We start from the raw sequence: 27,091 nt of genomic DNA, 5'->3' as shown, positions 1-27,091 counted from the left end.
TACGCCTACTCTACCAATTCACGTAGATAATACAACTGCTTCTTACCGTCCGAGCCTTCCTTCAACGGCGACCGGTCGACGATGAGGTCGGCCAGGGTCCGTTTTCGGCCCTGAAGTCGGACAATGTTCTCTTCAAACGTGTCCCTGACGAGCAACCTCACCAAACGGACCGGCTTCTGCTGGCCGAGTCGGTGCACCCGGGCCATGGCCTGTTCCTCGATCATGGGGTTCCACTGCGGCTCCAGCAAAAAGGCATGGTTCGCGGCCGTGAGGTCGAGCCCTTGGCCTCCGCAGGTGATGGACACCAAAAAGACGCGCAGCGAGGGGTCGGTGGTGAACTCGCTCAACGCCTGGCTGCGTCTCTGTCGGTTCAGGCGACCGTCGTAGCGACAGAATCGAACTTGTGCTTGGTTCAGGGCGACCTCGATGGCGTCCAGGCTCGACGTCCAGTATGAAAAAACGACACATTTGTCATCGAACGGGAGTTGTTCAATCTGCGATACGAGGACTTTGATCTTGCTTGAGGCCTGCACCGGCATACTGAAGCTGACCGGCGTCGATATTTCAGAGGACGGATTCGACGCTGACGGGGCCAGGAGCAGGTGGTTTCGCAGAGCACAATTTCTGCATGATCGAGATGACAGCTGGTCGAGGCCACCGCTGTCACGAACAGAAAGAAATCGCTCGGTTTCGTCTTCATCCAAAAGTTCCGCGCTGCAATGAATGCATAATGTGTCTGTGCTATCCTTCCATGCTTCCAGCCTTTCATCTGGGAGAGAATACGACACCTGTTCGAATCCATCCACAGAGTTCGTCTGCTGCCTGCGACGTGGCGGACTGACACCATGATTGCAAATATATCTCAAATCGTTGACTCGTTGGAATGCATTCAGGTATACAGATCCCGATGTGGCTTGGTTGTCACTTGTCGCGCTCTCTAGAACCTCCATGGCGCCGATTCGTGCCGTGTTATAAACAATACGCTCCTCGTGCGTAAAATCAAGTTTTTCAGTGTGCTCTATGCGATCAGGAAGAGCAATAACGGCTCTCGGACGACGAATGGCAATCGCTTTCATGATCGATTGAAGTCTCTTCAAGGCATTCTCGTCCATCTTTGACTTCCATGGGTGCAAGATTTGCTCCTCGAAAATTCGCAGACCGTCATAAGGGTGCACCTGGAGGAAGCGAAGAAGAGAGTAGATATCTGTCAACCGGTTCTGAATTGGAGTACCAGTGATGCACCAACGCCGTTCTGCTTGCAGAGCATAGACGGATTTGGCACATAGGGTTTCCTTGGAGCGGATGACATGAGCCTCGTCCAAGATGATCCTATGCCACAATGTGCTGAACAAAAGACTGCGATTAGAGGAAGTTCGCGATGGCTTGTAATTCTTCCATTCTAAGACAACCGTGTTGTAAGTGGTTACGACGATATCAAGATCATTGAGATTGACGACTTTCTGGCGGTCGCGGCCATAGAATATAGTGTGGCGGACTTGCCCTGGGCAGAGGTGTTCCTTGATTTGCTTCTCCCAGACAAACAACAAAGAAAATGGCACAACGATCAACGTGCTTTTCACGCACTCAGAATTGCGAGGATGGGTGACGAATTGAAAAGGATTTGCCGCTATCAAAGCCAGCATGGTGCAAGTCTTTCCAAGGCCCATCTCATCCGCAATGATCCCTCCTTGGAAGTTCTCGGGCGGATGTCCTTGCGTAAGTCCGCACACTGTGTTCTTGTATCTCTTGTCGCCAAAGGCAGTAATGTGAGATTTCCATATGTCCATTCGCGTCCCAGATAAATTCCAGCCGTTTTCTCGTTCTATCATGAAGGTCAAGGCTTGTCTCTGATGATCATGGAGCCTCGAGGCAATTGCGCTCGGCTGAGGAGCCAATTCAAAGACCGAGCTGTTATAAAGGTCCCCGAAAGGATCATCGCTGAAGTTCTGGCCTTCGTCTGCCTTTACTGAAAGGTCAGAGGGGAGTTCAGAAGTGTATACTATTGACTCTCGGTTCGAAGTCAGACAGTGCGGGTTGATGTAGGGAACATCTCGATCGCATGCTCCAGGGATTTGGAGATACATCTTCAGGCTGTCAAGCCACTCTGCTACACGATCCGCCATGTTGTTAGGCCCGTATAAGATGACCGATAGATTGCGGACTGTGAGACCACCTCCTCTAGCTGTAGGCTTTTCTGAACCATGACATTGTTGGTCAGTCGATTGCTGTGGTGGCCAAAGCCAAAATTGAAATTCCGTACAGGCTTCAGAAGACAGTGTCTGAAGTATTTGAGCAGTAGTTGAAGCAAGTTCGGCAACTTGATTTTATCGGTTGGATGTTGCAACGCTCTGAACCCGTCCCAGCACAAGGCTTGATATGCCATTAAAGACTGATGCGACATCAAAATCTCGACTTGGATATCGCAAAGCATCCCGTAACAAATAGTCATGCTCGATACAGATGCAGAACATTCCTGGTCGGGATCTGGATCTATACAGAAAGCATCAGGAGGAACATCGGTTTCGGTTGCATCAACGAAGCCTTCAACACAGCCGTCGACCTGCAATAGCGAGATAACCGTGCTTTCACTACCATGTAAAATGATCCCGTTCGCATCTGTGTCTCGATCGACCGGGCTTCTTGTGTATTCGAAGTAGGAGGTTTGATGGACCTGGCTGAGTTGTGTAAGATTGTCGTCGACCTCCTGAGCAATGCTTTCTTGGCCGGGATTGTACTGCGTGCTGCGGCCTGACAGATACGCATCCGCGTTGTACGGACCCATGAAAGATGGATGTTCACTTTCGGAGCCATACTGTGTTACAACCAACTCTTGGAAGTTCCGATTGTTTAACCTCCGTCTCTTGTTCCACTCCTGGTCGCGGGATGGCATGTAGTCATATGCAGTGGCCATGGACTGATACATATCTCGTGCAGGGAATCTCTGGAAGCACTGTCAGCCTTGGTACCAAAATTTGGCCTTGAGAATAATTTCTTGAAGCAAGCAGCTGTAAGATCCCAGCTTGTATTGTTGAAGAGGCCCAAGCATCTCAAGTCAGAGGCTGGTCCGTATGTCGAGGTAGTTACGATGCAAGGAAGTGAGTGCGCCTATCGACTGCGCCAACAATCCAGCCTCACCGCGAGTCGCAGCCGGTCACACCGCCTGATCAATAACATGGCTTGTCACAGAAGACCCCTTCTTTTCTCATTGTTCACGCCGACCCCAAGCTTCAATTCCCTGTGTTTCCCTCCCGTCACATCGCCTGCTGCTTGGTGGAAGCAGTGCCGTGATGGCTTCCCTGCGAGATCAGGCTCATCCCATAATCAAAGAAGCCTTCACGAACTTCGAGTCTCTTGTACGGGTCAATGACGCACGCATGTTTAAATCAACGACCCTGGCGGATGTGCGAGAAGCTGCACGGATCATCGAACGGGATCAGTCGCAGAGAAGATGCCTACGGAATATGCGACGGATCGAGCCATTGTTCGACGCTCTCCACAAACTTGGTGGAGCTATCGAGACGCTATGCTCAGGAACTCCCTATCTGTGCTTCATATGGGTATGTGGGATGCTCCCTATCTTTGGACATGGATTAAGATACCATCAAAAGGCTCCCATCAAGCTCGTCCTCCATATTGCAGACGAACACACGAGTGCCTTTGATCAGCTCATCGACGCCTACCGGCAAATAGCCCAGAACCTCCCTCGTTTTGGCCGCCTCGGAACAGCGTTGTGTGATCAAGACGACTTTCAGGTCGTCCTGGCGGAAATCTATAGCGATATTCTTGAATTCCATACACATGCATATCAATATTTACGGCGTGGAGGTGAGATCAATGCAGTCGGTTTGTGGTTAATCTAACTGCCTGACTAGGCTGGAAATGCTTATTCGATGCCTCCTGGAGGAGTTTCTCTCGCCGCTTCAACTCGATCCTCCAAAGATTATCAAGAGGTCGTGACCTTATTGATAAAGAAGCACAAGCCTTTGACCTTCTCGAAGTAAAGGCCTTCCGCCAGCAAGTGCTCGATGAACTCGACCGTTCCGAGCATGAACGCCAGCATTGGCAATTACGCGATACCTTGTCTTGGCTGGATCTGAAAGGTCAGGACCGCGAGCAAGATGACCTATTCGAATGTCGGTCCAGCGCTCGGAAACCAGGCACCTGCGAATGGATTCTGGACAATGCTAAAATCCGTTCCTGGCTTGATCCTGAGGATGGGCGGCCTCAACTTTGGCTTCGTGGCAAGCCGGGCTCAGGTCAGTACCGTAAATCAGTCCTTTGATCTCCTCTGATCTCCTCTGATCTCCTCTGATCTCCTCTACATCATGATGGAATATGATGGAATTTCCGAGTGACAGCCCATGCGATTGCCTCTCCTTTCGTGAAAAGGGTTGCGCACTCTAGCTGAAGATAGTGGCCGTGTCATACTGTCAATGTTTACCTGAATGTCCGGTCAGTCTTTGACGAGCTTTACTTTTCTTAGGGAAAACTACCCTGATCACGTATCTTTACGAAAACGCCCAAATCCCTCCAGAATCAATCATGCTCTACTGTTTATGTGCTTATGGCTTTGCAAGATCTGAAGCCAATGCTTGTGGATTGACATATCGGTCACTCATTGCGCAGCTTGTTAGAAAAGGACGAAATCTTGTCTCGTATGTTTACAATAACTTCGCAAAGACTGGAGTTGTTCTTTCAGCTTCTAGAGCAAGAGACCTTCTCAAGAGTCTTTTACAGGCTTCAGGTCCAGCCTTTCTGATATTCGATGGCCTCGACGAGTGCGAAGGCATTCATCAACGACAGCTATTGTCAGAGTTACGTCAACTTCTCGTTTCGGTCAAGCCGTCTTCCGAGGATCAATCCCCTGTTAAAATCCTCATCTCCTGCCGGGAAACCAAGGAGGCTTGGGCGAACTTGAAGAAAGTCCCCCGACTTGTCCTCATGGAAGAAAAGGACAAGGTATCGAAGGATATTGCAAAGTTGGCCAAGGTTGCCTTATCACCTCTTAGAGATCGATTCAAAGCAACCGTTATCGCCGAAGTTGAGCAGGGCGTAGTAGAAAAGGCTGATGGTAAGACCCCTCCTCCCCCACCAGCGCCAGTTGACGTTACTGAGTCAAAAGTAGGTATGTTTCTATGGGTGCAACTAGTTCTAGATATGCTCCTTGAACAACACAGTGTGGAGGATCTACGAAATACATTGGACGAATTACCCAGAGACCTCTTTGGAGTGTTGGTCCCCTGTGTTGCCGTCTCATAATTGTTACTAATCCGATCCAGATATGCTGCAATACTTAAACGTATTCAAAAATCCTGCAATGTGGAACAAAAGCGCCGCGTCAAACATCTTTTCGGCTGGTTGGCATTTTCCTATCGGCCACTGAAGGCTCATGAATTGTGTGATCTCGTGATTTTCCAAAAGAAAAACGCGTTGCTCAATGACAATACAAAACTTCATGCAGGTTTTCTAGATATTTGTAAACCTCTCCTCGAGGAGCATGAAGATCACTCTATGACCTTAGTGCACTTCTCAAGCAGAGAGTACTCATACCTTGTTGTGAAAGAGCAAGCCCATTGATGCTGATTTCCTGGCAGGTACTTTTTACACGAACACAGTGGTCCATTTCTTCCTCGTCAGCAGATCCAGTTCAGTATCACTCAAGTCTGCCTCCGATATTTGATGACCTGCCAACCTTTCAGTGTAGAGCCTCTCACCCATCAGACCAGAGCCGACATCGTGAAAGGGTTCCACGATATTTTCCCATACATAAATCAATTCTGGACGAACCACCTTGTTGAATGCCTTAGAGCTGAGCCGACAACGATATCCGAGGAAGACGGTTGCGCGAAGAAGGAAATCCACCAACTCCTCGTTGATTTACTGCAGTCGTTTCAGATTAATGGGTATGACGGGTCCAACCAAGTGGATGGCAGCCCTTCTGTGACGGGCCCAATGTATAGGCAGGTCTTAACTCTGGAAGATCTGCCCAGACCCGTTCTTCATCACCTTGATTCGAAGAAGAGAAAACAGGCAACCCGCGATGGCGCGAACGCAAATACACTGCTTGGGAAGCCTCCTCGACAAGGTCTTTGGGACGATCCAATGTTGCTCAATATCGCATTCAGCCGCTTCCAGGACTGCTTTGAGTCCTTATTGGATGATCAGTCATCAGAATTAGCCAACGAACTTGGTGTCAGCCTCCCAGATTTGCTCAGCTTCAGGGCCCGCCATAGCCACGCTGCTTATCTCTGCCACAGACGTGGATGTGTTCGGGCGTCAATTGGATTCCAAAGTTCCGAGGAACGATCCAGGCACGAGACATGCCACGAGGAACGATTCCGATGCTCGGATCCCAGTTGTGACTTTTCCGTTCGCGGTTTTGCCTCGCGGTCTGCTCTTCAAAAGCATGTCAAGACGTATCATACGAGCTTAGACGATGTTGTCCTCAAACCTTTCCCCGGTAGCGAATCTATTCCTGGCGACAGAGTTTTGGACACCAGAGAATCTCACTCCTACGATGGGCGACTGCCAAATTACTGGCAAGAGTATAATTCCAACCCTGGGCCACCACAAGAGAATTCATCGAAATATCATCACGGACCAAGGAACACGTATTCTGAGAAACATTTGCCGTTACCTGGTGAACCTTTACGACCGCCAAAGCTACGGCTCCCGACAGGCATGGCCCTGTATGACCCATCGTATGTCTCCTACAATTCCAATATTTTGAAACAAGACATGGGGGAAGTCAACTACTATGTACCAGATACGTCACTCAACTTCAACGGCTTGTATGATTTAGATCAATTTTTTTCAACCTCTCCACTCCAGAGTTCACTTGAGAAAAATGATCCACTTTTTTATATGAATGAGTCGCTTTTGGGGACCTCGGAGCAAAGACCTTTAGATCCCGGGCACGACGATGGGGTTCGATTATTTACGAGCTCCATCTAGTTCATAAATGGGCACTGAGGGAAGCCAAATATCAGTAAATGTATGCGCGAAGAAATACTATCAATCCCAGTGAAGTCCATTAACTCAGAGTAAATGTGTACGATAGTGATGAAGTACAGAGTATGGAGGATCGATCTTTTTACGGAGTACTTTGGTAGATATTTACGGATACCCCTGTAAATATTCCATCTCGTCCGACTTGCCGAATACGACTTGGCATAACATCTCTCCTTTCAGCCTCGTCACATTGTGCCACTCTGTACGGGAATATGTAGTAAGGACACCCAACCTCATGACTCTATTCTACTTTACACGCTCTTCAACGACACCCACTTTGCTTTTCTCAAGGCAGACATACCTACATAGGCAGAACAAAAACAAAAAAAAATGTTGTCAGGGTTATCCAGTGGTCCGTCGCAGTACCTCGCAGTCTACCTCCCCAGCCCTACAACAGTATCTTTCACAGTCACCACGCGCAGGCCAGAGTCGTCCAAGTTTCGAGCCACGTTGCGGACTTTGCTCCGACACACTTGTCGGGTACTTTTGATTTATTTGGCCATACTGGTGAACGTGGTCAAAGCACGAGAAAATGATGATGTTGTTGACAGCAACGGTACCGACGACGGCAACAACGCAGACTACTTTTTGGATGCTTTCCTCAAGTTCGGTGGTCTCGGGACGGCGACGAGTTTGGTCAAACCTTTGACGGAGAGGTGCGAATGGTGGATTCTAGCCGGGGTGGGTTTGTTGGTGATTTATTCGTGTTTGAGAAGGGATTATGTCGGTGGGTATCTCTCGCACCTGTGTCGTGCGTTGTACGTCTCATATCGAAGACACTACTCTGATTGTTTTCTTTCGGTCTGTCACAGAAGAATCACTTCTAGTCCTACAAGGACTCGGGATCCAAACCAGCACGAGTTCTCGATACTTTTTCACCGCTCCCACGACGACGTTCATCCCCACGACCCAGATTCAAGACATTGTCATCCACGAAGCCTTCAAGGGTTTGGGGGTACGCTTCTACTTGGCAGTAATTGTCGAAGGGGCGACAGAAGTGGTGGTGGTGTTTCCAGTGAGTATGAGACGACCCTGAAGGCATTCCATCTCATACCGCCTCCACAACGGGTGTACTTTACCTGACTAGCAATGGATGAGCTGACAAGTCCACAACCTACAGACATTACTTCCACGACGTGAAATCCTAGAAGAAGTTTGGAGAGGAGGTCGAAAATGTTTGTATTCCGGTATACGTTGAGCTTCATCCAACAAACTACCAGGTACCGGGTAGCTAAGCTGGTATGGCGCTCTGTAACTCTCTTCATCTACCGACTATACAACACCATTCCTGGCATCACGTCGGACCTTTTTCCCATTGGCAAACTTTGCGTTCAATGCTTCCAAAGTGTCCATTTTCGGCTTCTGCATGACGGGGACGTATTTACCAGCGATCCTCGCATTGTCACCACCCTGGAACAACTTCTGGCTCCGACTAGGAGGGTGATTTGCGTCCTTCTGGGCTCCTCTCCGCAACGAACTCCCGTCGCCCTGTCCGATGGCCAAGTCGAGCAGACTCCCGGCCAGTATCTCCTTCATCTTGGCCTCGCGCCACACGGTCCACAACTCATCGACGACACCACCCGCGCCGAACTTGCCGTCTCCTTTGGTCGTCAGAGAAGGCAACGTCCTTTTGTCACCCGCATACAGCCAGTCCAGAGAATCGACCATTTTTGAATCGTCATCTGGAAAGATACAATCCCAGAGAACCAATGGTGCGTCGTCCGCCATTTCGTACATCGGTCTACCGGGGTTCTTTTCGATGTCGAGCAATTCGTCCACGATACTCGGTTGCTCCAAGCCCTGACCGACAAGAAACAATATAGCCACCATACATCGTACCTGATGCCACAGGAATGCAGTCCCGTGTACACAAAAAGTGTATACTTCCGGCCGGGCCCCGGCCTTGTTGACGCCTGTCGAAGTAATACTATCAAACCCGAACTGACTCATTACTGACGCGGCGAATGGTGGTGTATTGTTGTGGTCATCTTCATGAAACTTGACCACGTCGGCAAACGTCACCCTTCTCTCGCAGTTGGGCATCTGTTTACTCGCGTCGATCTTGCACAAGTTTCGAAAATCATGTAACCCTTCCAACTTTTTGGCTGCAATCCGCATCTTCTCAATGTTTAGGTACCCTTCACGAATACCACTGTCATTCTTCTTGAGGCCCAACGCTCCGGGCGTCGGACAAAATGCCGGGTTTGTGAAGAAATACTTGTATCGTCTCTCGCGGCAGGAGAAACGCGCGTCAAACGTCGGCGGCGGATTCGGACACCACGCCAACATGCGGATATCAGCCGGCAGAATGGCGTTCAAGATAGATATGTAGGACAACTCATCCTTGACCGGGTCAAAAGACTTTGTCTCGGTTTTTGATTCTGTTTCCGATTCATTTTCTGAATCCCCCACCATCATTCCAAACATGTCTTGTTCTCCTTCTTGCTCTTCCTCTGATTGATGATGAACTCCTGGTTCTTCTTTTCCGCCTCTCTTCTTCTGGCTCCGGGCAGCGTCCTCAGACCGTTTCTCGATGGGTTTGTTGCTTCTGACACGCACCCCGATCACCTGCCCAAACGCACTCACTCCCCTATCCGTACGTCCGCACTTGCTATACTCGCACCCGTCCCAACTCAGGTCCAGCCGGACTTTTGTTTCATCGTAGTCCGAGGGATTGTCTCCGCGAGTATATCTTGCCAGTCTCTCCTTTTCTCCCCACACCACGTCGACGCTCGTGTCGGCCCCGTCCGCCAGAGAGGGGCTGATCAGCCTCGCCTTGCGGAGGGCCTTCCACAAGACCTCCTCGATCGTCGGGGCCGGCGTGACGTTGCCGTTGGCGTGCTCGAACCCATTGTACCGGTGACCCAGGTACGCGAACTTCAGGGCTATTCGCCGCGTCGAGTACGCGCTCGCATCGAACGGTCGGGCTCGCCGTGACGGAGACGGGGTCCGACTGCGACTGCGACTGCGTCTCGACCGTCGTCGCTCTCGAGAGCGGTGACGTTTCGGGATCAAGCCACCGAGATGATGCGTCGTACAAGGCCCATTACTGTCATCATCTGAAAATGTGAATTGGGCCAACCGAGTCGTCTGCTCGCGCAGTTGCGATTCGAGATGTGATATGCGAGAAATGAGTTCCGAGTTCGAATAAGACGTGTAATCTCCTGCTTCTGGTGGCATCGGAGCGGAGGTGGTCTGGGTCGGAGTTGGAGGAGGATAGTGAGGAGTGGTAGACATGGTGGCTTTGGGTGTAGATGGTGTCAGGGCGGAGGAAAACGAGGAAGAGGATGAGCGACACCGGCCTTGGATAGGGCAGCCGGAAGACGCTGATATTGATGTCGCAGCTGCAAGACAATGGTGACGGGTCACGAGCCTGCTCGTGAAACTCAGTCTGGCAGGACCAAGAGGCATGAAAAAGACACTGGCCGACACAGAGAAAATCGTCGGTCAGTACACTGCGAACCTCGACGTCGAGACTCTACGAGTACGCTACATGAAGTATTTGGAGAACACTTTTGTACAATTTTTTGTTTGAATGCGACGGTAGATCCTCGGAAGTCCAGCGACAGCCTCGTCAGGTCTCCGAGAGCCTCGTCACTTGTATGCCATATTGACAAGTCTAAATAGTATCGATGTAGACTTGTTCTCTGGACTTCTATTGCTGCCATCTGTATTCTTCATGATCCATGACCATTTCGCATTTTAGGTATTTCTGCCATTGGTATCCCGGTAATGTAATATCCGAGGTATATCTCCCTGGAGGATCGACTGAAATCATGATCCCTCCTGGGGCTCATGCACATCCTGCTCGCGCCCTTCTGGTCCGTCGACGTTCTCCTGAGAGTCCTTTATCTCCATGTCGCCATCATTGGCGTCTGGCATTTCCTCGTCTTCCTGGTCACTTCTCTGCTGATCATAGTCCTCTGCTTCTTCTGCTTCTTCGTCTTCGCCTTCTTCACCACCACCACCTTCTTGCCCATCCTCATCATCACCGCCCTCTTGCCCCTCCTCATCATTCTCCTCATCGTCCTGGTTGTTGGCCTTATCGAGTTCCGACATCAACTGCCTTTTGTCCTCGTCCAGGTCGTCGAGATCGCTAAGCTCACTTCCAGACTCATCTTCGCCGTCAGCCTCACCATCATCGCTGTCATGCACACTGCCTCGTCTCGAGCTTGACATGCTTCTTTCACCATCTTCCTCTCTCGCATCCTGGAGACGCTTGTCCAGAGGCGAGTCCTGCCCGGGCCTCGTTGGTATCTCCACGATAGGTCTTTTACCCAGGATTGGTGTCTTGATAGGTGGTGGTTTGACAATCGCCGCTTCAGCCTTCCGTTGAATCTCACGCCTTGTGACAGTCTTCACACGTCCAGGCTTACTAGTGACACGAGGGGCTTCAGGTTGGGGGGTGGTGTTCGCGAATGGTGATGCAGGATTCTGCAAGCCAAGTCCCACAGGCGCAGATATCGATACTGATAGCGGTCCGTCCGCGGCACCATCTCCCTGAGCTCGGAGCATATCGTTCACTCGAGACTTCTCAGCCTCTTCTTCGCCAGACTGTAAAACTTCTGCAGTCATATTGATGAATGTGCCTTGTGGTAAAGGAGTTGGCTGTGGCTGAGGCTGTTCCTCTGGAGGTAGCTGTCTTATGTATTCCTCAAAAAGACACGCGTATGAGTCGCCAATCAGATCATCAATCAGGGGACCCTTCATCAGGCTGTTGTTGAGGCGTTTCAGGTCTATCCCATCCTTCATGATGTCTAAAAAGACAGATGATGTGTCGGGCTCGTGGGACCATTGTTCCATCTGTTCGGACTTTTTGGTGAATTCTTCGTGATTCATTCCATCAAACACCACTCTCTCATGACCCTCGGGAATCTTTCCGATCCGTCGCAAGCTTCGAACAAATGCCGTCACCACATCCTCCCAGATCTTTGCATGGTCAAGGAAATCTGTTGTCTTTCGCCTGATGCGACGAACCAACTGATCCAAATTGACACGGTCACTGAGCTGCTCCAGGAGATGAGAGAAATAAGTGACATATCGCCCAGTGTACACATAATGTCGGCCGGCGCGTTCAAATTCAGGCTTCCAAACCTGGATGGTCATTGTCTTGGTAAAAATCTGCTTGGTAAATTCGTACTTTGCACCCAGAGCATTTGCGACAGTCGGACCGTCGTCATACAATACATGTGCAGCACGGGCCGTGATTCTGTGGTGCCAATTTGATTTGTCGGCGTGCTCCAGTTTGTGCAAAATGTCAAGAACATAAGGCTCCCACTCCACTTCTCCCTCGTCATCGGCGGCGAGGTGGATGCCATGAGCAAAACGTGTCATATGCATGTACTCCTGGCCCTGTAAGGGAGAAATTGCCCCACGTTTAACCATCTTGTGAATCACTGAGACAAGCTTGTAATGTGGCTCTAGAATGGGCTCGTTGGACTTTTCCTTCTTCGGCAGAGCTCCCAGAGCTCCGTTGATGCCATCAATGACCTCTTCGGCAGAGACACGCCCGTTGTTCTCGGTGCTCTGAAACATTTTCCAAAGACACTTGGCTCGAGTATAGTGCGTTATCCATGGCTTTGGCTTATCGTTGAACCTTTTGCCTAGTAGATATGCCGCAAAGTGCCAGAGTGAATATTTACTGATCGGGTTGTGAAAAGGCTGCTTTGACATGGTCTGATCAACCATGCTACTCATGTGTCGCATGCTTTTATCGGTTCGGAAAGCTTCCATGTTCAACGGAGGTCTTGATGAGGCGTACAAGCGAGTTCCGAATTCTGCAAACATGTCCTGAATTTTCTGTGTCGTCTCATATTTATTGTCAGCGTTTCTCAGAGCCATGGCGGTGGCCATCATGTAACAGTGTATTGCCTGGCGCTCGAGTAGTGCAATGTCACCTCTTGAGTCATTGAGCTTCGTGGAATTCCAGATGAGATCATCCTCAATTTTCGCCTCGTAGACCTGGGCAAGTCGATACCACGACTCCCATTTGTCGATGTCATGATCTAAATCTTGCCGAAAAAATGTGGCAGCAGTGTCTAGATCGTTTGTAGGAGTAGGCTGAACCCGCTTGACAGATTTGTATTTCGCCAGAGTCAGATAACCCAGGAGGAATGACCACCCTTGAATGGCAGGACTATTCGAATCGTGCTGCACTGGCCGCGTCTGAAGATCTCCGATGCCGCGTACTGAACGATAGAGATCATTTGCAATGATGGGCGATTTTAGGTAGGCCGAAATGAGCCGCTTGTTGTAGGCCACAGCCGGGGGACTTTTGAATGTTCCCAATGCCTGCTGTATCTTTTCAATTGTGCCCTTAAGCTCGCTTTTGAGAATATCCTTCATCTGCATTTGATCGGTATATTGCATGATGATAGGTATAAGTGACCCAGCAGTCTTCTTATCCATATTCTCAGCAGAACATCCATGGTTTCGGTCTCCTATGCCGGTGATGAAGTGCAACTGGTACAGATCAAAGAGAACTTGTGACATGTCTGCAGAATAATCCTGTTGGGTTTTAAGCATCCCAAACTCACTCCTTGCCAGCTTGAGGAATGTCTTAGTGGCATATCTGCAATAGTGTCTAATGCCGAGCATATGATGAACACTACCGAGATATTCTGCAAGATCATCTGAGGCTCGAGGGTACGCTGCAGGATCTTGTGCAGCAGCTTCTTTCAGGAGGAGATATTGCAGTGTCCATGCACGGACGAGCATGTCCCTAAAACGCTCTTTGCTTTTGTCATACAACTTGGATGAAGCAGCACCTTTCAATTGGGGTCCAGCGGTCTGTCCAACCCTTACCGAGTCCTCATAGACAGCGAACCCATGGAGCAGCTTGACAAGGCCACTTATCACAGTCAAAGACGAGAACAAATGTGCTTCGTCCAAGCACTCAAAAGCATTTGATTCGCTGGTGAGCTTTATCAGAACTTTCAACAAAAGCTCGTCAATATCTCTTAGCCACTTGAGCATAGAGATCTGACGATCGACGTCGCTCAGCTCTAAATGTCGGTTCGTGTACAGTTCGTTGAAGCTCATCTCTATTGATCGCAGTAGACATGAAACAACCTTCGGTGGATAGGATATAGACGTATAAGCGTTTTGTAGCCGTCGCCATAAGAAGAGCTTCAAGCTGGGATCGCCAGATTCCAAGAATTTTATCAATTGCTCAACCTGTGGAGAACGCTCATCGAGGGTGTCAGATCTTGACTCGTTGTCGGCTCCATCGGGAGTGGATTCAAGTATCGGCTCTAACTTTTCTATCACTGCAACCGGGTCGCTGCTATCGTTGTCAAAGATACTTTTGAAGAAATCGATAGTACTTAGACGAGAGATTTCCTGCTCAATTGCTTTCACTGAGATCACAGCCATTGTTCCGTTATTCGGTAGATGAATTGTGTCGGCATTTGTCCTTTCCAGAATTGCTTTGAGATCGTCCAAACATAAGACAACGTGAGTTTTATCAACCCCTTTTGTCATGGTCGCATTGACAGTGGTTGCCCAAATAAACCGCAAGATCAAGGTGTCGGTCAACTCTGGCTTTTCTTCTTCAGCAAGGTATAATTGCAAAAAGTCGTCAGCCAACGTTGCCCATCGTCTGACACAGTCACCTCGAGCAATTCGAACTTCCTTTTCGACCGTAGTGTTCGGATCAGTCATCGGCATAAAGATATCGAGGTGAAGTTCGAAGAGTGTCTGCACAAACTCAAAAAGCTGTTTGATCAAAGTCTGTCTCCCTCCCTGTGTTAGCTGCTTAGTCCCAGCCAGAGAAAAGGAATCTTCACGAAGCCTCTCGTAAAGATACGTCTCCGTATTGTCAGCTAATTTCGTAACTGCATCTTTCATTTCTTGTGGCCAGATCTCTCGCATGTAAGATGAAGGGAGAGAAGATGTAACGTCTATCCCAGAGACGAGGGTCGAGAATAGCCAGTCATGTGCAGCTTGATAGACATTTAGCGATTGAGCATTGACACGCCTCACAATCGGTAACAACGCATCTTCATTGGAGCCTTCGACTTGTGCGGTCTTCCGAGGGGCTGTAGACTTAGAGTGCAGTGCAAACAGAGACATTCCGGTTGAACCCTCGGCAAAATCCTGGCTGCCATGTCCTTGCATCAGGGCGTGGCTTTTGTCATCCGACCAATTTTTCAGGGAATTCCTCATATCAGCAAGTAAGACGAGTTCCTCTTTTGAAATGATGGATGATTCTTTCTCGAGGCTGCCTTGCCAGAATACACGTCTCGCATCCTCTGAGGAAAAGTATAGTTTCAGCTCAAACTTCGCCAGTAAAGAGTTGACCACATCGAATGCAGTTTGATCGGCTTGTTCGTAAGTTCGAAGCTGATCGAGAAATGAATGTGGATCTTCAGGAGCGCCATTCTCCTCAAGTGCAGTCATTTCGGCCAATGACTCCCGCGCACGAAGTCGCTTGCTCTTTGTGCGACCTTCAAGCTCCTCATTTCCAGCAGCGGTGGCCGATCGCTTACGAGCTGGGGTGGGTGCAGGGTCGCTCGGTTGTTCGCGCCTAATGACGGTAACTAGAATGGTGTCTTCGTCCATCGAATCATCGGCTTTCTCATCATCTTTCACAGGTGCGGTGTCTTCTGGTTGTTCCTTCCCAGAGACTTCTTGTCGAGGAGATTTTACGCTCATTTTGTCGTCAGCACTGCCATCCTGGACATCCTTCATTTGCTTGTCGTGCAATGCATCAGCTCCCTTATGAGGCCTGTCGTTCTTGGCAATGGCAATTTCCATCTGAGTATCGCGGCGGCCAGCTTCCGAGCTTTGTGATACAAGCTTTACCCGCGTTGCGGAGGTGTATGAGGTAGAAGCATGTTGTAGACTCGACACAATCTGCTCAATAGCCTGCCCAAGAGCGACAAAGCTGTTTGGGGCAAGCTCAACTGAAACGATCCCAATACTTAGTGGTCTATGTCGGTCGTCAAGGTACTCCATGGTCTTCCCACGCTCAGGGAGGAAAGGATAAGGGTCATTCGTCCTTCGCAGCGCGTTCAGTAGTGTGCTCTTCACGTTGACATTTGTACTTCGAAGGAGACTGAGATCGTCATTCAAGGTTTCCAGCACTTCTTCAAGTTCACCGGCAGCGAATGCCTCATCAAGGCCTGACAGATCAATAGTCTGTTCGGCATCTTCATCATCTCCAGCAAGAACACTTTCCAAACAGAAGCGAGCCACCCTCTGGGACGATAAAACGCCTGCAATGCGCGCAGACTTTTTCCACAGATCGAGGTCGGCATCGTCACGTTCAAGAGCCTTGGCAAAATCTCGGATTCCCTCGTTACAAGCCTTGACGTAGTACCTGCATAGATCGGCTCTGGAAGCTTTTTTGTCCGGGACTTTGTGATGCGCCACATCTAACAAGAATTGACCTCGGTTCTTGAAAGCAAGGTACAGAAGCTGTGGAATTGAACTGGCCGAGCTTTCGGCAGCACTGCTGGGAAGCAAAGCGGCGGGTACGGTGTCAGGTGCAATACTCGCTACAGTTGGATCGTCTTCGGTTTCATCGTGAGAGTAGTCGGAGACGGCTTCTGGATATTTGAAGATCTCTGATTGTATTAACTCCTGGTAGGCAGCAAGAGCTTCCTCGAAATACTGGGGGCCTTGAGAGTGAAGTTTCAAGGCATTTTGATAGAGTTTGAAGGCTTCTTCAAGTTGGATCTCCTTCGTATCATCGATCTCTTCTTCAAAAGTTTCTTCAGGTTCAACGTTGAGCGCAGTGAAGCCGGACATGATTTGTGTTGTCTATGATTTCGTTGATCGGGTCGAAGCCTCGCGGGAATGTGCCAACGTCATGTCGTATATCGCGAGGCGAAATCCTGAATTTCTAGCAGCAGGCTCTCTTAATTGCCGCTATTGAAACGCCGGGTCTTTGCCTCCTATCTGGCCTGAAGGCTGAACCAAACTTGCAACGCTGTAATGTCAAACAAAGAGTTATTTCGGGAAATGATGAAAGAGTGAGGCGATCAATAGTCGTCAATGTACGCGATGTAGACGCGAAGATTCACCACTAACGAACCTAGCACTTAGATGGGATTCTAGATCGGGCAGGTTTCCCGAAGTCCGGTACAGTATGTTCAACATTTGATGCTACAATCCAAAGCTGAAATTCTCGTGAAGATGATACAAAGGTGGTAATCGAATGATGCACGTCTAAGCCTTGAAGTTTAAAGACATACTTGTTATAACATCACACCCCTGTGCCGTACAAAACCCACCTCCCAGCTTGAGTCGATCTGTCCTGAAAGTGTCGAGTTCGCCCAGAGGGGTGCGCTGCCATGTTTGCGCCTGCAGTGCCAGAGTGAGTTCGCAGGCCCAGCAAGTGGTGCCTTTGTGCTGTCACTGACTTGAGCATTTTAGGATCATCGAAGATGACGATATCGGACTGGCTGTCGACGCCCGAACAGAAAGTCTTCCTGCCTTGCGCGAATTGGGACCTCCTGACCTCGTACACCTCGTCAAGCAAAGTGTAAAGGCTGGCGCGAAGCAGACGGGCGTGTATCATCATGTTACCGGTGCCGATGCCTCCTCTTCCGCAAGTCTCGCGGCCTATGTCAATACCTTGACTTTCAATCCCGCAGATAAGACACATAAGGTGGTCTCGGGACTATATTGTTGTTACAATGCATTCTCACATTTGGACATGAGAGTAGAGGTCAAGATTCCGGGAAGCGTTGAAAGCTACTGCGTTGACGAAAGAGGCGACAGGCGAGTTGCAACGGACGGTCTCTGGTTGGAAACATTTCTGTGCGCAGTCCTACGAGCCTACTCCTACGCCGACGACGGCAGTGGAGACACAATCAAGAAGATCGTTGGGGTCAGAAGATTCAACCCCATCACAAGTACAGAGCAGGAACATCGATTTTTCGAGGCCGCTGAGAGACTGTTCTTCAGCGGACGACAGCTGGGGTCCGATCCTGAAATACAGATCCCAAATGTTGTGTCCAACCATCTCACTGCAGGCTTGCTGAAATACATCAAAACTACCGGGCGATATACCTCTGGAATCAACCTGTTCGAGAAGTTGCGATCGAAGGACGTGGAGGTTTCCTCGCTACTCGCGCGAGTATTGCTAGAAGGAGATGAAGAAATTCAAGCTGTGCGCCTCCTGCACGACGCACTACAAGACGTTCCCATGGACTATGCACTTCTAGATTGTCAGGCATCCTTCTGTCAGAGCAAAGGTGAAGGCGCAATGGCACTCGAGTTGGCAAAGCAGGGCGTTACTGCCGCCCCGAGCGAGTTCAGCACTTGGGCCCGTCTGGCAGAGGTGTACGTCGACCTGGAACAGTGGGACCTGGCTCTTCTTACCCTCAATTCTTGCCCTATGTTTTCCTATCAAGACAAAGATTCGCCAAGAATGCCAGAACCCAGCCGCGTACTTCTACCGATTCTTCCAGAGAGCGCACTTGACGAGATTGATGAGGGTCAGCCGCGACAGGGAGAGCCATTCGACCAAGTGCATGTGTCACTGCGGAAGCTGCAAGCCGCCACCTACCAAGGAACCTTCTTGAAAGCATACAGTATTCTCACCAGGATTGCGGCTTCAATAGGATGGGATACTCTCTTGAAGACGCGAAGCCATGTTTTTGTTATGGAGGAAGAGTATAGATCAGAACGCCAGCACACCGTGGCGCTCAAAGCTCCCTCGAGCAAGAATGCAAGCACCGTCGCCTTGTCGGGAACACCAAACGGTCATGCCGATGCCGGGAAAGCGGAAGATTCAGATGAAGACGAATCCGAGAATAACTCTGCTGCAGACGACGAGAAAACTCTTGCCGAGAAAGCGAACGGGTCTTCGGTCAATGGCGGCTCAGAAGAGAACGCTGAGATGAAAGCAGACCAGTCGATGGAAAAGCCTGTACCGACAATTGCAGCAGAAGAAGTCAAATCTGGCAGCGACGATCCTGATCCATCACACTCGCAATACCCTGGCTTCCAAAATAAGAGACTGTGCGAGCGCTGGCTTGACAACCTCTTTATGGTCCTTTATGAAGATCTTCGTATATACACCATATGGCGCACGGAAATGGGCCAATACCGCCAGCAGCAAATGCAATACAAGAAATCGGCCGCCGAGTGGGAAATATTGGGAGACCTCGCTGAACGATTGCATCATACGAATGAAGCCCTCGAAGCCTACCAACAATGTTTGAATATCCGGTTCTCGCCCAAATCCATGAGAGGTATTCTTCGCATGTACGAGAAGAAGGGTGACACAAGAAATATTCTTGCCTGCTTAATCCGTCTGATCACTTGGCAATATAGGTGGTACTCGGAGGTAAGTACTGTTTGCATGTATTGATGTTCCCGCGCTGACATGATACTACAGTTCTCCCCTGAACTCTTTTATTCTATACGAAAACTTATTGAAGAGGAGGGTGCTGTCAAGGTTCGCAGCATTGTCCAGTCTACCAACCTGCCACAACATGTGCTTGACCTAACTCACGAGTACTGTCAACTATGTGTGGCTTTCAGGAGCAGTGGGACGGAGGGATAGACGACGAGCTAGAGGAACTAGGACGAGCATAAAAAACTTCCTGCTTTACTTTGGCCTGGACTCGATCGGTTACTGCAAGCAGGCTTTCGAGCGAGCGCTGGCGTTGCTCTATTTTATGAGATCAATATTCCGTACATTCGGATTTGGTGGCGCTGGGATTTCCGCCCAGGGCAGGTGTGTCAAAGGTCATGGCAAACACAGTGAATACCAATAATCAATTATAAACATCTTAACCGTGTTTTGTGTGTCATTATTTTCCAAGCATTGAGCCATAACCTCATCCTTCCTACGCTTATGGCGACATTTTGCTTGACCGTACAATATCCGAACTACGGAGGAGTATCTATTGGTAACACTCATTTTCCGCTTTGAGCGCTGTCATCGTACGTCCGCTGTCTACACCACCTTAGTATCAGATTGTGTTTGCCTTGTTGAATTCGACCTATGCTCGCCTCATTGAGGCATTAAATGGCCTGCCGTTTTGAACTTGGCTTCCTCAAAACTTTCTTTCTTTCACAACCCAACAGGCAGGACTGATCATCAACCAACGTCAACCAGGAAACCCCACGACGAAGTCATCATGTCCGGTCAGAAGCGTATCACGAGGGTATGAGTGCCTAGCCTTGATTAGATGCGTTTACTTGACTAACCAAGACCCAAAGGAGCTGCGCGATTTGACGGCCTCGCCACTGACTGGCATCACAGTCGCTTTGACAGATGAGTCGGACCTGTTCAAATGGGTCGTCACCATGGAAGGACCCGCGGGTTCTCCTTATGCTGTGAGTACCTTGCCTCTGGTTCTGCGTCGATGGCTTCTTCGCTCTGCTCTCTTACTCAAGGTTTATCATGTCTGTTTCACCCGTTACCTGGTACTCTTCTTGCATGGCCAATTGACCCTGTCACCTGCGTGGCGGGGCAATTTCAGTCTCACGTGGTCCCGCCGTGAGCGTCATCAACACTTCTCCTCCAGACAAACATTCAAGAACTTCTGGTCTTTTTTTGTGATGGGCAAATATGGCACCTACAGGTTGCGAATCGACATCTCTAACACAAATTACTAGGGCGGTGTCTTCACTCTCAACATCACCCTTCCACCAACCTACCCTTTCAAGGCCCCGACCGTCACCTTTGCCACCAAGATCTACCACCCCAACATCAGCAATGACAACCCGCCCAACAGCGGCACCATGTGTCTCGGAATGCTCAAGGACAGCGAGTGGAAGCCCAGCACCAAGATGTCTGCCGTGTTGGAATTTGCCAGACAATTGTTGAAAGGTATGATGGTTTTTTTTGGTGTCTCCTCTCAACAACAACTCTCTCATTTGTAGATATATTTGGCGTCGGATCACGCTAACTGTCTGTGTGAATTACAGAACCAAACCCTGACGATGCTGTCGAAGCTAAGATCGCCGAACAGTACCGTGACGACCGGGCTGCGTACGAGAGGGAGGCCAAAGAATGGGTCAAGCGCTATGCCTCCAACTCCTCTCCTAGCAACAATAAGAAATAGGAATTCTTGTCGAAATTCCTCCTCCGCGACTCTGGCTCTGGTTCCGAACTCGCTCCGAATCCCTTGCCGACTCTTGCCCCCCCAGCTAATGCTCTCGGCGCCGCCTATGTCCCGGTTGTCGCTGAAGCTGAAGCTGAAACGACTCCTGGGCCTCAAAATGGTGGAGAAACTGCTGCTGCTGAGCCTGCAATCCAGCTCTACGGACTCGGCGTCAGCTTTGGTCGTTCAACTGGTAATTGATCACAACCTGGAGCCTTGTGCCTCTTCACGTTCCGTTACACAAAGCACACAGCTTCTCACTCTAGAGCCAAACTGGAAGGGACGGTCTAGACAAGATGCTTTTGGCTATTCATACAAGGGATGTCACGCAATGAATGGAGCAATCATGTGCAGGCTACGAACTGAAAGTTTGTCACGAAATGGGGGAAAGCCCATACTCTCCCTTGAGTGAGACGAACCCACAGTTGTCACGCGGTTTCTTGTTTTTTTATTGCGCTTCAATCACATTACAACAAAGGTCACCATGAGCGGCGATATCTGTCACGCTTTTCTTTGGGAGAAAGGATAGATGGAAAAGATTGGTGACTAGGTATCCCTTGCAATGATTATACCATCATCAGCTGATTCAATCACGAACCATTCTGTTTTTTCTTCTCTTTGTCTCCAATGCTCTTATTCGACTATAAAACTTGACCTGGATTATTCCAGTCTCGTACCAAAACCCTCACCCTCGGACAGGCTGGAAGTGGAGCTTTGTTCTTTCCACAGATGTCAACCTGAGCATATACATCTTCTCCCTGGAAGGGCCATGCAGAGACGCCTTTCAACAAGACTTATGTGCCGGGCATTCATCGACAAATTGTACTCGGCTTGGACGAAATAGAAATTGTCCCTAGACTGCAGTAGCACGAGATCAATCCGGTCCTGCGGGATCCAATCACGTAATAGGGACGGAGACAAGAAAGTACGAGCAACAAAAGTGATGCTCATACATCATCGGCTGTCGCGGTGTCGCCCAACGTACAACTGCATCCCGAGCAGGGGCGGTGCCAGTGCCATGTCCATGGCGGTTATGGAGAAGCCGAGTCTGCATTGGAACGACATCAATGCCAATTCAGGACCTGTGGGATTGCTCCTTGAAGCCAACACGAAGCTCTTTGTGCAGTACGGTTTCATGAATCTCATCGTGGCCGAGTTCAATCCGCCATTTCTTCATCCTCGTCCTCATCTTCTTCTTCTACCCCTTTCTCGCCATTCTCTTGCTCTTCTGCCTCGTCGAGGTCGTCCCAATCTTCGAGATCGTCACTGTCCCATTCTTCTTCTTCTTCATCTTCATCGTCGGCGCCGTCCACCGATTGCCCTGCGTTGGCCTTGGTGTTCTTCTTCAACTGTTTCTTGCGCTCAACGTTCTCCCTCTGCTCCTTTTTGCGTTCTTCTTTCTCTTTGCGCCTCTTGTCCCATTTCTCGTCGAGTTCTTTCTCCTCTTCTTTCGTCTTGGTCACGAACTCGTTCCACATGACCCGGCCCTCACAAACGCCTTCCTCGACTTTGACGAGCCGCAGGCGCATGCGTGGACCTAGTTCCACCAGCTTCACCGCTCGCTTTTCCACATTCGACCGTTCTTCTGTGTCTCTCTTCTTCTCCCTATCCCCCTTTTGCTTTTTCTGCAGCTCGCGCTTACTTAGAATTCGCTGCGTCGTCGTCTGTGTCACCTCGACCTCGGCATCGGTATCGAGTTCGGTCTCACTCGCAGAAGTATAACCGCCAGAGGCCGGATCCAGGATGTAGTCGGCCACATCTTCAAGCTTTCCCAGATTCGGCAGAGCGCTTGTTTTCTTCTCTCTGTGTCTTTGTTCACTGGGGTCGAAGCGGCGCACCCTCTTCGAAATGCCTGTCCTACGCGTGGTGATTGCGTAATGCCGTAAGCTGATGATGTATTTTCCGTCTGTCTGGGTCTCGCGGTTGAGCAGAAGGATTCTCTTTATAGAATTCAGGGGCGTTGTTTGTGGGCTAATGGGAGGAAACATTGACTGGAAAATGGTCGTCGTCAGGGATTCGAGTTGCTTCTTGATCGGGTCTACGTCCGCATCGCCTGCAGGTTGCGACACGAAATTGTTCATCACGAGGAGCGGCGCTGTGAGAAATTCCTTCCCACCTCCTCTCGGATGTTTTTGAGCTCTTGCGATGTCCTTGCTCAAAGCATACCGTTCAACTCGGAAGGTCAGTGTCGGGCCCCGGGGAGCGAGGGCAACTCTGAGATGAACATTTCCCGTCTTGGATCGCGAGAATAGGAAGAGGTGTGTCACACCAAGAGGACCGGCCATCGCGGTGTAGTCTTTGAGCTTGTTGGCTCTTCGTTCCTAGTCGAAAGTCAGACAATTTTCACCAAGTACGATCTTCGACCAAGCACCCACCTTTAACCTGCTCGCTGTATCTGGTTCCATCACTGCTCGAAAATCTCTTGCCAGTTGAGTAACGCTGGGGCCAATGTCGCCAGCGCCCATGCGAATAACCATGCTCTTCGGCGAGCGGTTGCCCTGGCCAGACTTTCCAGAAACTTCATCTTTGCGAGGTTGAGTCCTCTTCTTCTTCCTAGGTTTCGCCATGATCTCAGTCAGTGCGGTGTTGTGTTGAGATGGAGCGAATCGTGTCTGTGAGGCACAACCTCGTAGTGCAAACTGCGCTTGCGGGAAAAAAAAGTACGGCGAGCCTAATCCGATTTTTACTGATAAGGCCGATAGGGTGAGATGCCCCTAATTGGACACGGATGAGGGGAAAATATTTCCCTTGAGCCCCCACGTGCCTATGTACCTATTGTACAATAGGTATTTAGTGGCTACTTAGTGGCCAACTAGGTACGTTATATAAGATAGTAACAAGGCAATAGTGGTCGTACTACGGAGTATACATAATAGGTATCAGAAATGGATGGCCTGCAATTCATCGCAAGGGTAAGTTTGTTGATGGGCTCTCGAGGGGAGCTTTTCATGTGTTTCTCGGTCTCTGACAGTTTTCTGACAGGGTTGTTTACAGACATTTAGCTGCGCCAAGTCAACGTGGACGCCATTGACACTCACGGGCTCGGTAGAAGCAGCCACACAATGCGAAGGTGCTGGGGTCCCTGTCCTGCCATGCCTGAACCTCACCACTCCTAGGCAATGTAGACCATAGCGATTGGGGGCTACCTGGGGCTCCTGAGACGTCCCGGGGCTTCCTAGGCTGATGTAATTAGGTGGTCATAGGTATTCTGGCTGTCGAGGTCACTCCACAACAAAATTGCTGCTGCCGCACAGTGACCTTTTCGGCTTCCCTGCATGCTCACTAGGCCCCTTAGGCCTTCTTATCCCTGCCCGTCGTTTTCTGTGTGGCCTCACTAGACGCTTCCCCGGCATCGGCTTTCCAGGGTTCTTTGCATTAGTTTCAAAAAGCTGTGACGACCTGCAGATCTGATCACACGTCCAAGAGCTGGTGTCCATAACGGTCGACAGTCTCTTTTCATTACTGTAATCCCCACGTTGTCGGATTTATTAATGCGCAACTCTCACGCAGAGGATATGCAGCTCAACCTCAAGCAAAATGGATCGCTTTTCCGGCACAGGCTTCCCTCCGCCGGAGTCACTACAGCCCCTCGCTACGTCTATGATGCCTCGAGCACCAGATCTAGAGTATGAAGTCGACCAGCGCACCACTTTGTCCGAAGCTACACCACCAGAGGCTCAAAACGTCGCACCTGCCGCACGATCAACACGAGCAGCAACCAAGCACACTTCTCGAGCATGTACATCTTGCCGGAAGCGAAGACGCAAGGTATGGGGCTTTTTGTTCACTTTGCCTATTGTCCAAATGCTGACTCGACATCTCAATCAGTGCGATGGTGACCAGGGCGGCGGAAGATGTTCCGAATGCGTCAAACACAACTTTGAATGTGTCCTGGATGCAAATTCTGATCTACGACGGAAAATGCACCGTGAAAAGGCTCGAAAGGACCAACAACTTCTTCACCAAGTGCTGGCGACTCTGCGACAGCGCTCGGGAGGCAAGGTAGAGACTTTGCTCAACTTAATCAGCGAAAGGGCTCCATTAGCGGCCTTGGAAGCACATCTTGCACAGTCGGATGGAGGAGAATCATTCCCCTTCGGCTGGGAAGCACCATCAGGCTCTTCACAGCCTCAAGGCGGTAGTAGCAGTCAGCCAGTATTGACACGGTCGACTTCCTTAAGAGCATTGCTAAATCCTCCGAGTCCACAACAACGAGGAATCGACGAGCCCACCGGACATCGTCCATACTCGCTTGAAGAGCACCTCCTAGCATTTATATCCAATCCCGCAGACGCGACCAACCCTTCAGAACAGCAGCCACGGTTTCCCTCCAGCGAAGACAACTATGTCGAGCCTGGTGCTGTCAGGTCCTTTGGAAACCTTCCCATGTCAAGCGCAGTTCGGAGTAATGGCTGGGGGCCCGATGTGCAGCAGCAACAGCTTAATATCTTTCACAAACCGCAATTTTCTTGCGCTCCATTGTTGCTAGACGAGGCAGGAGTTGAAGATCCATTGTCATTGTCTGCCCACGCATTCATCGACGAGGCCCGCTCTCTGATCGCTCAAGGAGTACCAGCTCGAACCATTCTTAGCATGGATGGACTGCAAACTGAACTCTTTTTCCGCGACCGACAACCCGGAGATGGACAAACTGTTTCTACATGGGTGTGCGAGTTCACCAAGTCATGGAAAGGCATGCTTCCTCCGAGCTGCCTGTACACCACCCTATACATGGTGACATCCTTTATGAGGTGGATGATCATGCCATGTAAAGAGACCTGGGTTATGATGCCCGAACTTATGAGACCCCTCCTGGATCAAATGGTCGTACCGCATCACAAGCTGTTTGTTGATCTTTGCCATATCCCACAGCTTCGAAAGTCCTTCTTGACCTACAATCGAGACTTCACCCATGTCATGAGACATGATACCTTCAACCCTAACTGGAGCTTTGGTGAGGATGCATGCGTCGAATCCATCGGAGGCACTAAGCTGGAATATAAGAGTCGACTCACTGATGCCTTCATATCACACATCAGCCAAAAGGAAAATTGGACCCTACACAGTTCTGTTCTGGCTCATTTCCCGGAACTGAGCGATCAGATTGGGTTTCACGACGGCTACTAAGCGACTTGGACTGATCACCAGCAATCCTATCGTTACGCATGCAGACAGTCCTAACGTGATCGCGCCGAGCAAGCATTGCACGAATAGCCCCCTGAGAGACAGCGTGGTGCGTCACTCCATGGCAGCATTGGCCTTGCCGCAAGTGGTACAGCTCGTGAACTCTTTGCAATACACTTCCAATCATCCTGGTATATCCCATCTGCAGTGCTTCTGTGCCCGCCCGGGGCAAGGTTTGTACTTTGAAAGATTTGAAAAGATGTGGGAGTGCAAATTGGGAATCGAGTCCTATTATCTCACGGTTGGAGACATCTCCTCGGCTGCCCGCTAGCCTTCAAGCGCCGTCCTCAACGAGATGGTACATTGCAAGAGATTGCGAGTAGAGTACGAGCCTGGCCGATGACCTTCATGTCTCACACGCCGCCGAGGCTTGCCGGAGGTGCACATCAACAAGGACCACGGTATCCACTCGAAAGCTGAATCGACGCAGGAGGGTCATGTTACATTGGCGTAGTCTACCGAAAGACAGCTGTAGTGATGTGCATGGGTATTGTGGCTGGGTTGACCCTGTTGACTACGAATACCTTAGTACCTCTCTCGGCCAGCAGAAAACAGTTCTCCTTGGTCTTCAAGCATCTGCCATATGATGTCATATGAAGTGCTGTAGGATTGTTTCACGCAGCGTTAGGTAAATTTCATTTCGGTCTGGTTCCAAACTATTCCGACTTTACCATTTTCATAAGAATTCACTTTCAGCGCTATTGTTCATTTAGGGCAAAAGTGTGAGAAGTTCCAGGCCCCCAAAAACCGATCTAGGCTTTTGCTTTAGGTTTTCCACAGCCTTTGGAGCGCGGACCAACTGTAGTCGAGAGACCTGTGAGTACAAA

General features: G+C 49.9%; 8 protein-coding genes across 8 annotated transcripts; 4 read left to right on the top strand and 4 right to left on the bottom strand.

The window, feature by feature from the left end:
* Positions 1–5: 5 nt before the first annotated feature.
* Positions 6–3,429, bottom strand: PV06_02612 (uncharacterized protein; the record flags this gene model as incomplete). Its single annotated transcript, XM_016403314.1, has 1 exon — positions 6–3,429. The coding sequence occupies exon 1, from the start codon at positions 2,121–2,123 to the stop codon at positions 6–8; it is 2,118 nt and encodes a 705-aa protein (XP_016267211.1). The 5' UTR covers positions 2,124–3,429.
* PV06_02611 (uncharacterized protein) lies at positions 3,288–8,047 on the top strand (the record flags this gene model as incomplete). The annotated part of the gene is made up of 9 exons (XM_016403313.1): positions 3,288–3,557; positions 3,609–3,825; positions 3,873–4,256; positions 4,484–5,071; positions 5,126–5,231; positions 5,280–5,540; positions 5,595–6,791; positions 7,563–7,696; positions 7,824–8,047. 9 exons carry the CDS (start codon positions 3,288–3,290, stop codon positions 8,045–8,047), a joined length of 3,381 nt encoding a protein of 1,126 aa, XP_016267210.1.
* Positions 8,048–8,209: 162 nt separating this feature from the next.
* PV06_02610 (tRNA pseudouridine(38-40) synthase) lies at positions 8,210–10,434 on the bottom strand. Its single transcript, XM_016403312.1, has one exon. It carries the CDS (start codon positions 10,420–10,422, stop codon positions 8,284–8,286), a length of 2,139 nt encoding a protein of 712 aa, XP_016267209.1. The 5' UTR covers positions 10,423–10,434; the 3' UTR covers positions 8,210–8,283.
* A 149-nt stretch (positions 10,435–10,583) lies between these two features.
* On the bottom strand, positions 10,584–17,007 carry PV06_02609 (uncharacterized protein). The gene has a single exon (XM_016403311.1). The coding sequence runs from the start codon at positions 16,762–16,764 to the stop codon at positions 10,786–10,788; it is 5,979 nt and encodes a 1,992-aa protein (XP_016267208.1). The 5' UTR covers positions 16,765–17,007; the 3' UTR covers positions 10,584–10,785.
* Positions 17,008–17,157: 150 nt separating this feature from the next.
* On the top strand, positions 17,158–19,755 carry PV06_02608 (uncharacterized protein). The gene is made up of 3 exons (XM_016403310.1): positions 17,158–17,332; positions 17,392–19,312; positions 19,364–19,755. Exons 1-3 carry the CDS (start codon positions 17,310–17,312, stop codon positions 19,529–19,531), a joined length of 2,112 nt encoding a protein of 703 aa, XP_016267207.1. The 5' UTR covers positions 17,158–17,309; the 3' UTR covers positions 19,532–19,755.
* A 356-nt stretch (positions 19,756–20,111) lies between these two features.
* Positions 20,112–21,281, top strand: PV06_02607 (uncharacterized protein; the record flags this gene model as incomplete). The annotated part of the gene is made up of 5 exons (XM_016403309.1): positions 20,112–20,138; positions 20,194–20,310; positions 20,593–20,806; positions 20,905–20,993; positions 21,042–21,281. 5 exons carry the CDS (start codon positions 20,112–20,114, stop codon positions 21,279–21,281), a joined length of 687 nt encoding a protein of 228 aa, XP_016267206.1.
* Positions 21,282–21,598: 317 nt separating this feature from the next.
* Positions 21,599–23,726, bottom strand: PV06_02606 (uncharacterized protein). The gene is made up of 2 exons (XM_016403308.1): positions 23,456–23,726; positions 21,599–23,401 (listed from the first exon to the last, which is right to left on the bottom strand). The coding sequence occupies exons 1-2, from the start codon at positions 23,645–23,647 to the stop codon at positions 22,238–22,240; spliced, it is 1,356 nt and encodes a 451-aa protein (XP_016267205.1). The 5' UTR covers positions 23,648–23,726; the 3' UTR covers positions 21,599–22,237.
* An 847-nt stretch (positions 23,727–24,573) lies between these two features.
* PV06_02605 (uncharacterized protein) lies at positions 24,574–26,968 on the top strand. The gene is made up of 2 exons (XM_016403307.1): positions 24,574–24,848; positions 24,909–26,968. Exons 1-2 carry the CDS (start codon positions 24,618–24,620, stop codon positions 26,205–26,207), a joined length of 1,530 nt encoding a protein of 509 aa, XP_016267204.1. The 5' UTR covers positions 24,574–24,617; the 3' UTR covers positions 26,208–26,968.
* Positions 26,969–27,091: the final 123 nt, after the last annotated feature.

The sequence above is a fragment of the Exophiala oligosperma genome (genome assembly GCF_000835515.1).
Source record: "Exophiala oligosperma strain CBS 72588 unplaced genomic scaffold supercont1.2, whole genome shotgun sequence".
NCBI classification, from domain to species: domain Eukaryota; kingdom Fungi; phylum Ascomycota; class Eurotiomycetes; order Chaetothyriales; family Herpotrichiellaceae; genus Exophiala; species Exophiala oligosperma.
This window is presented reverse-complemented; position numbering and strand designations above follow the sequence as displayed.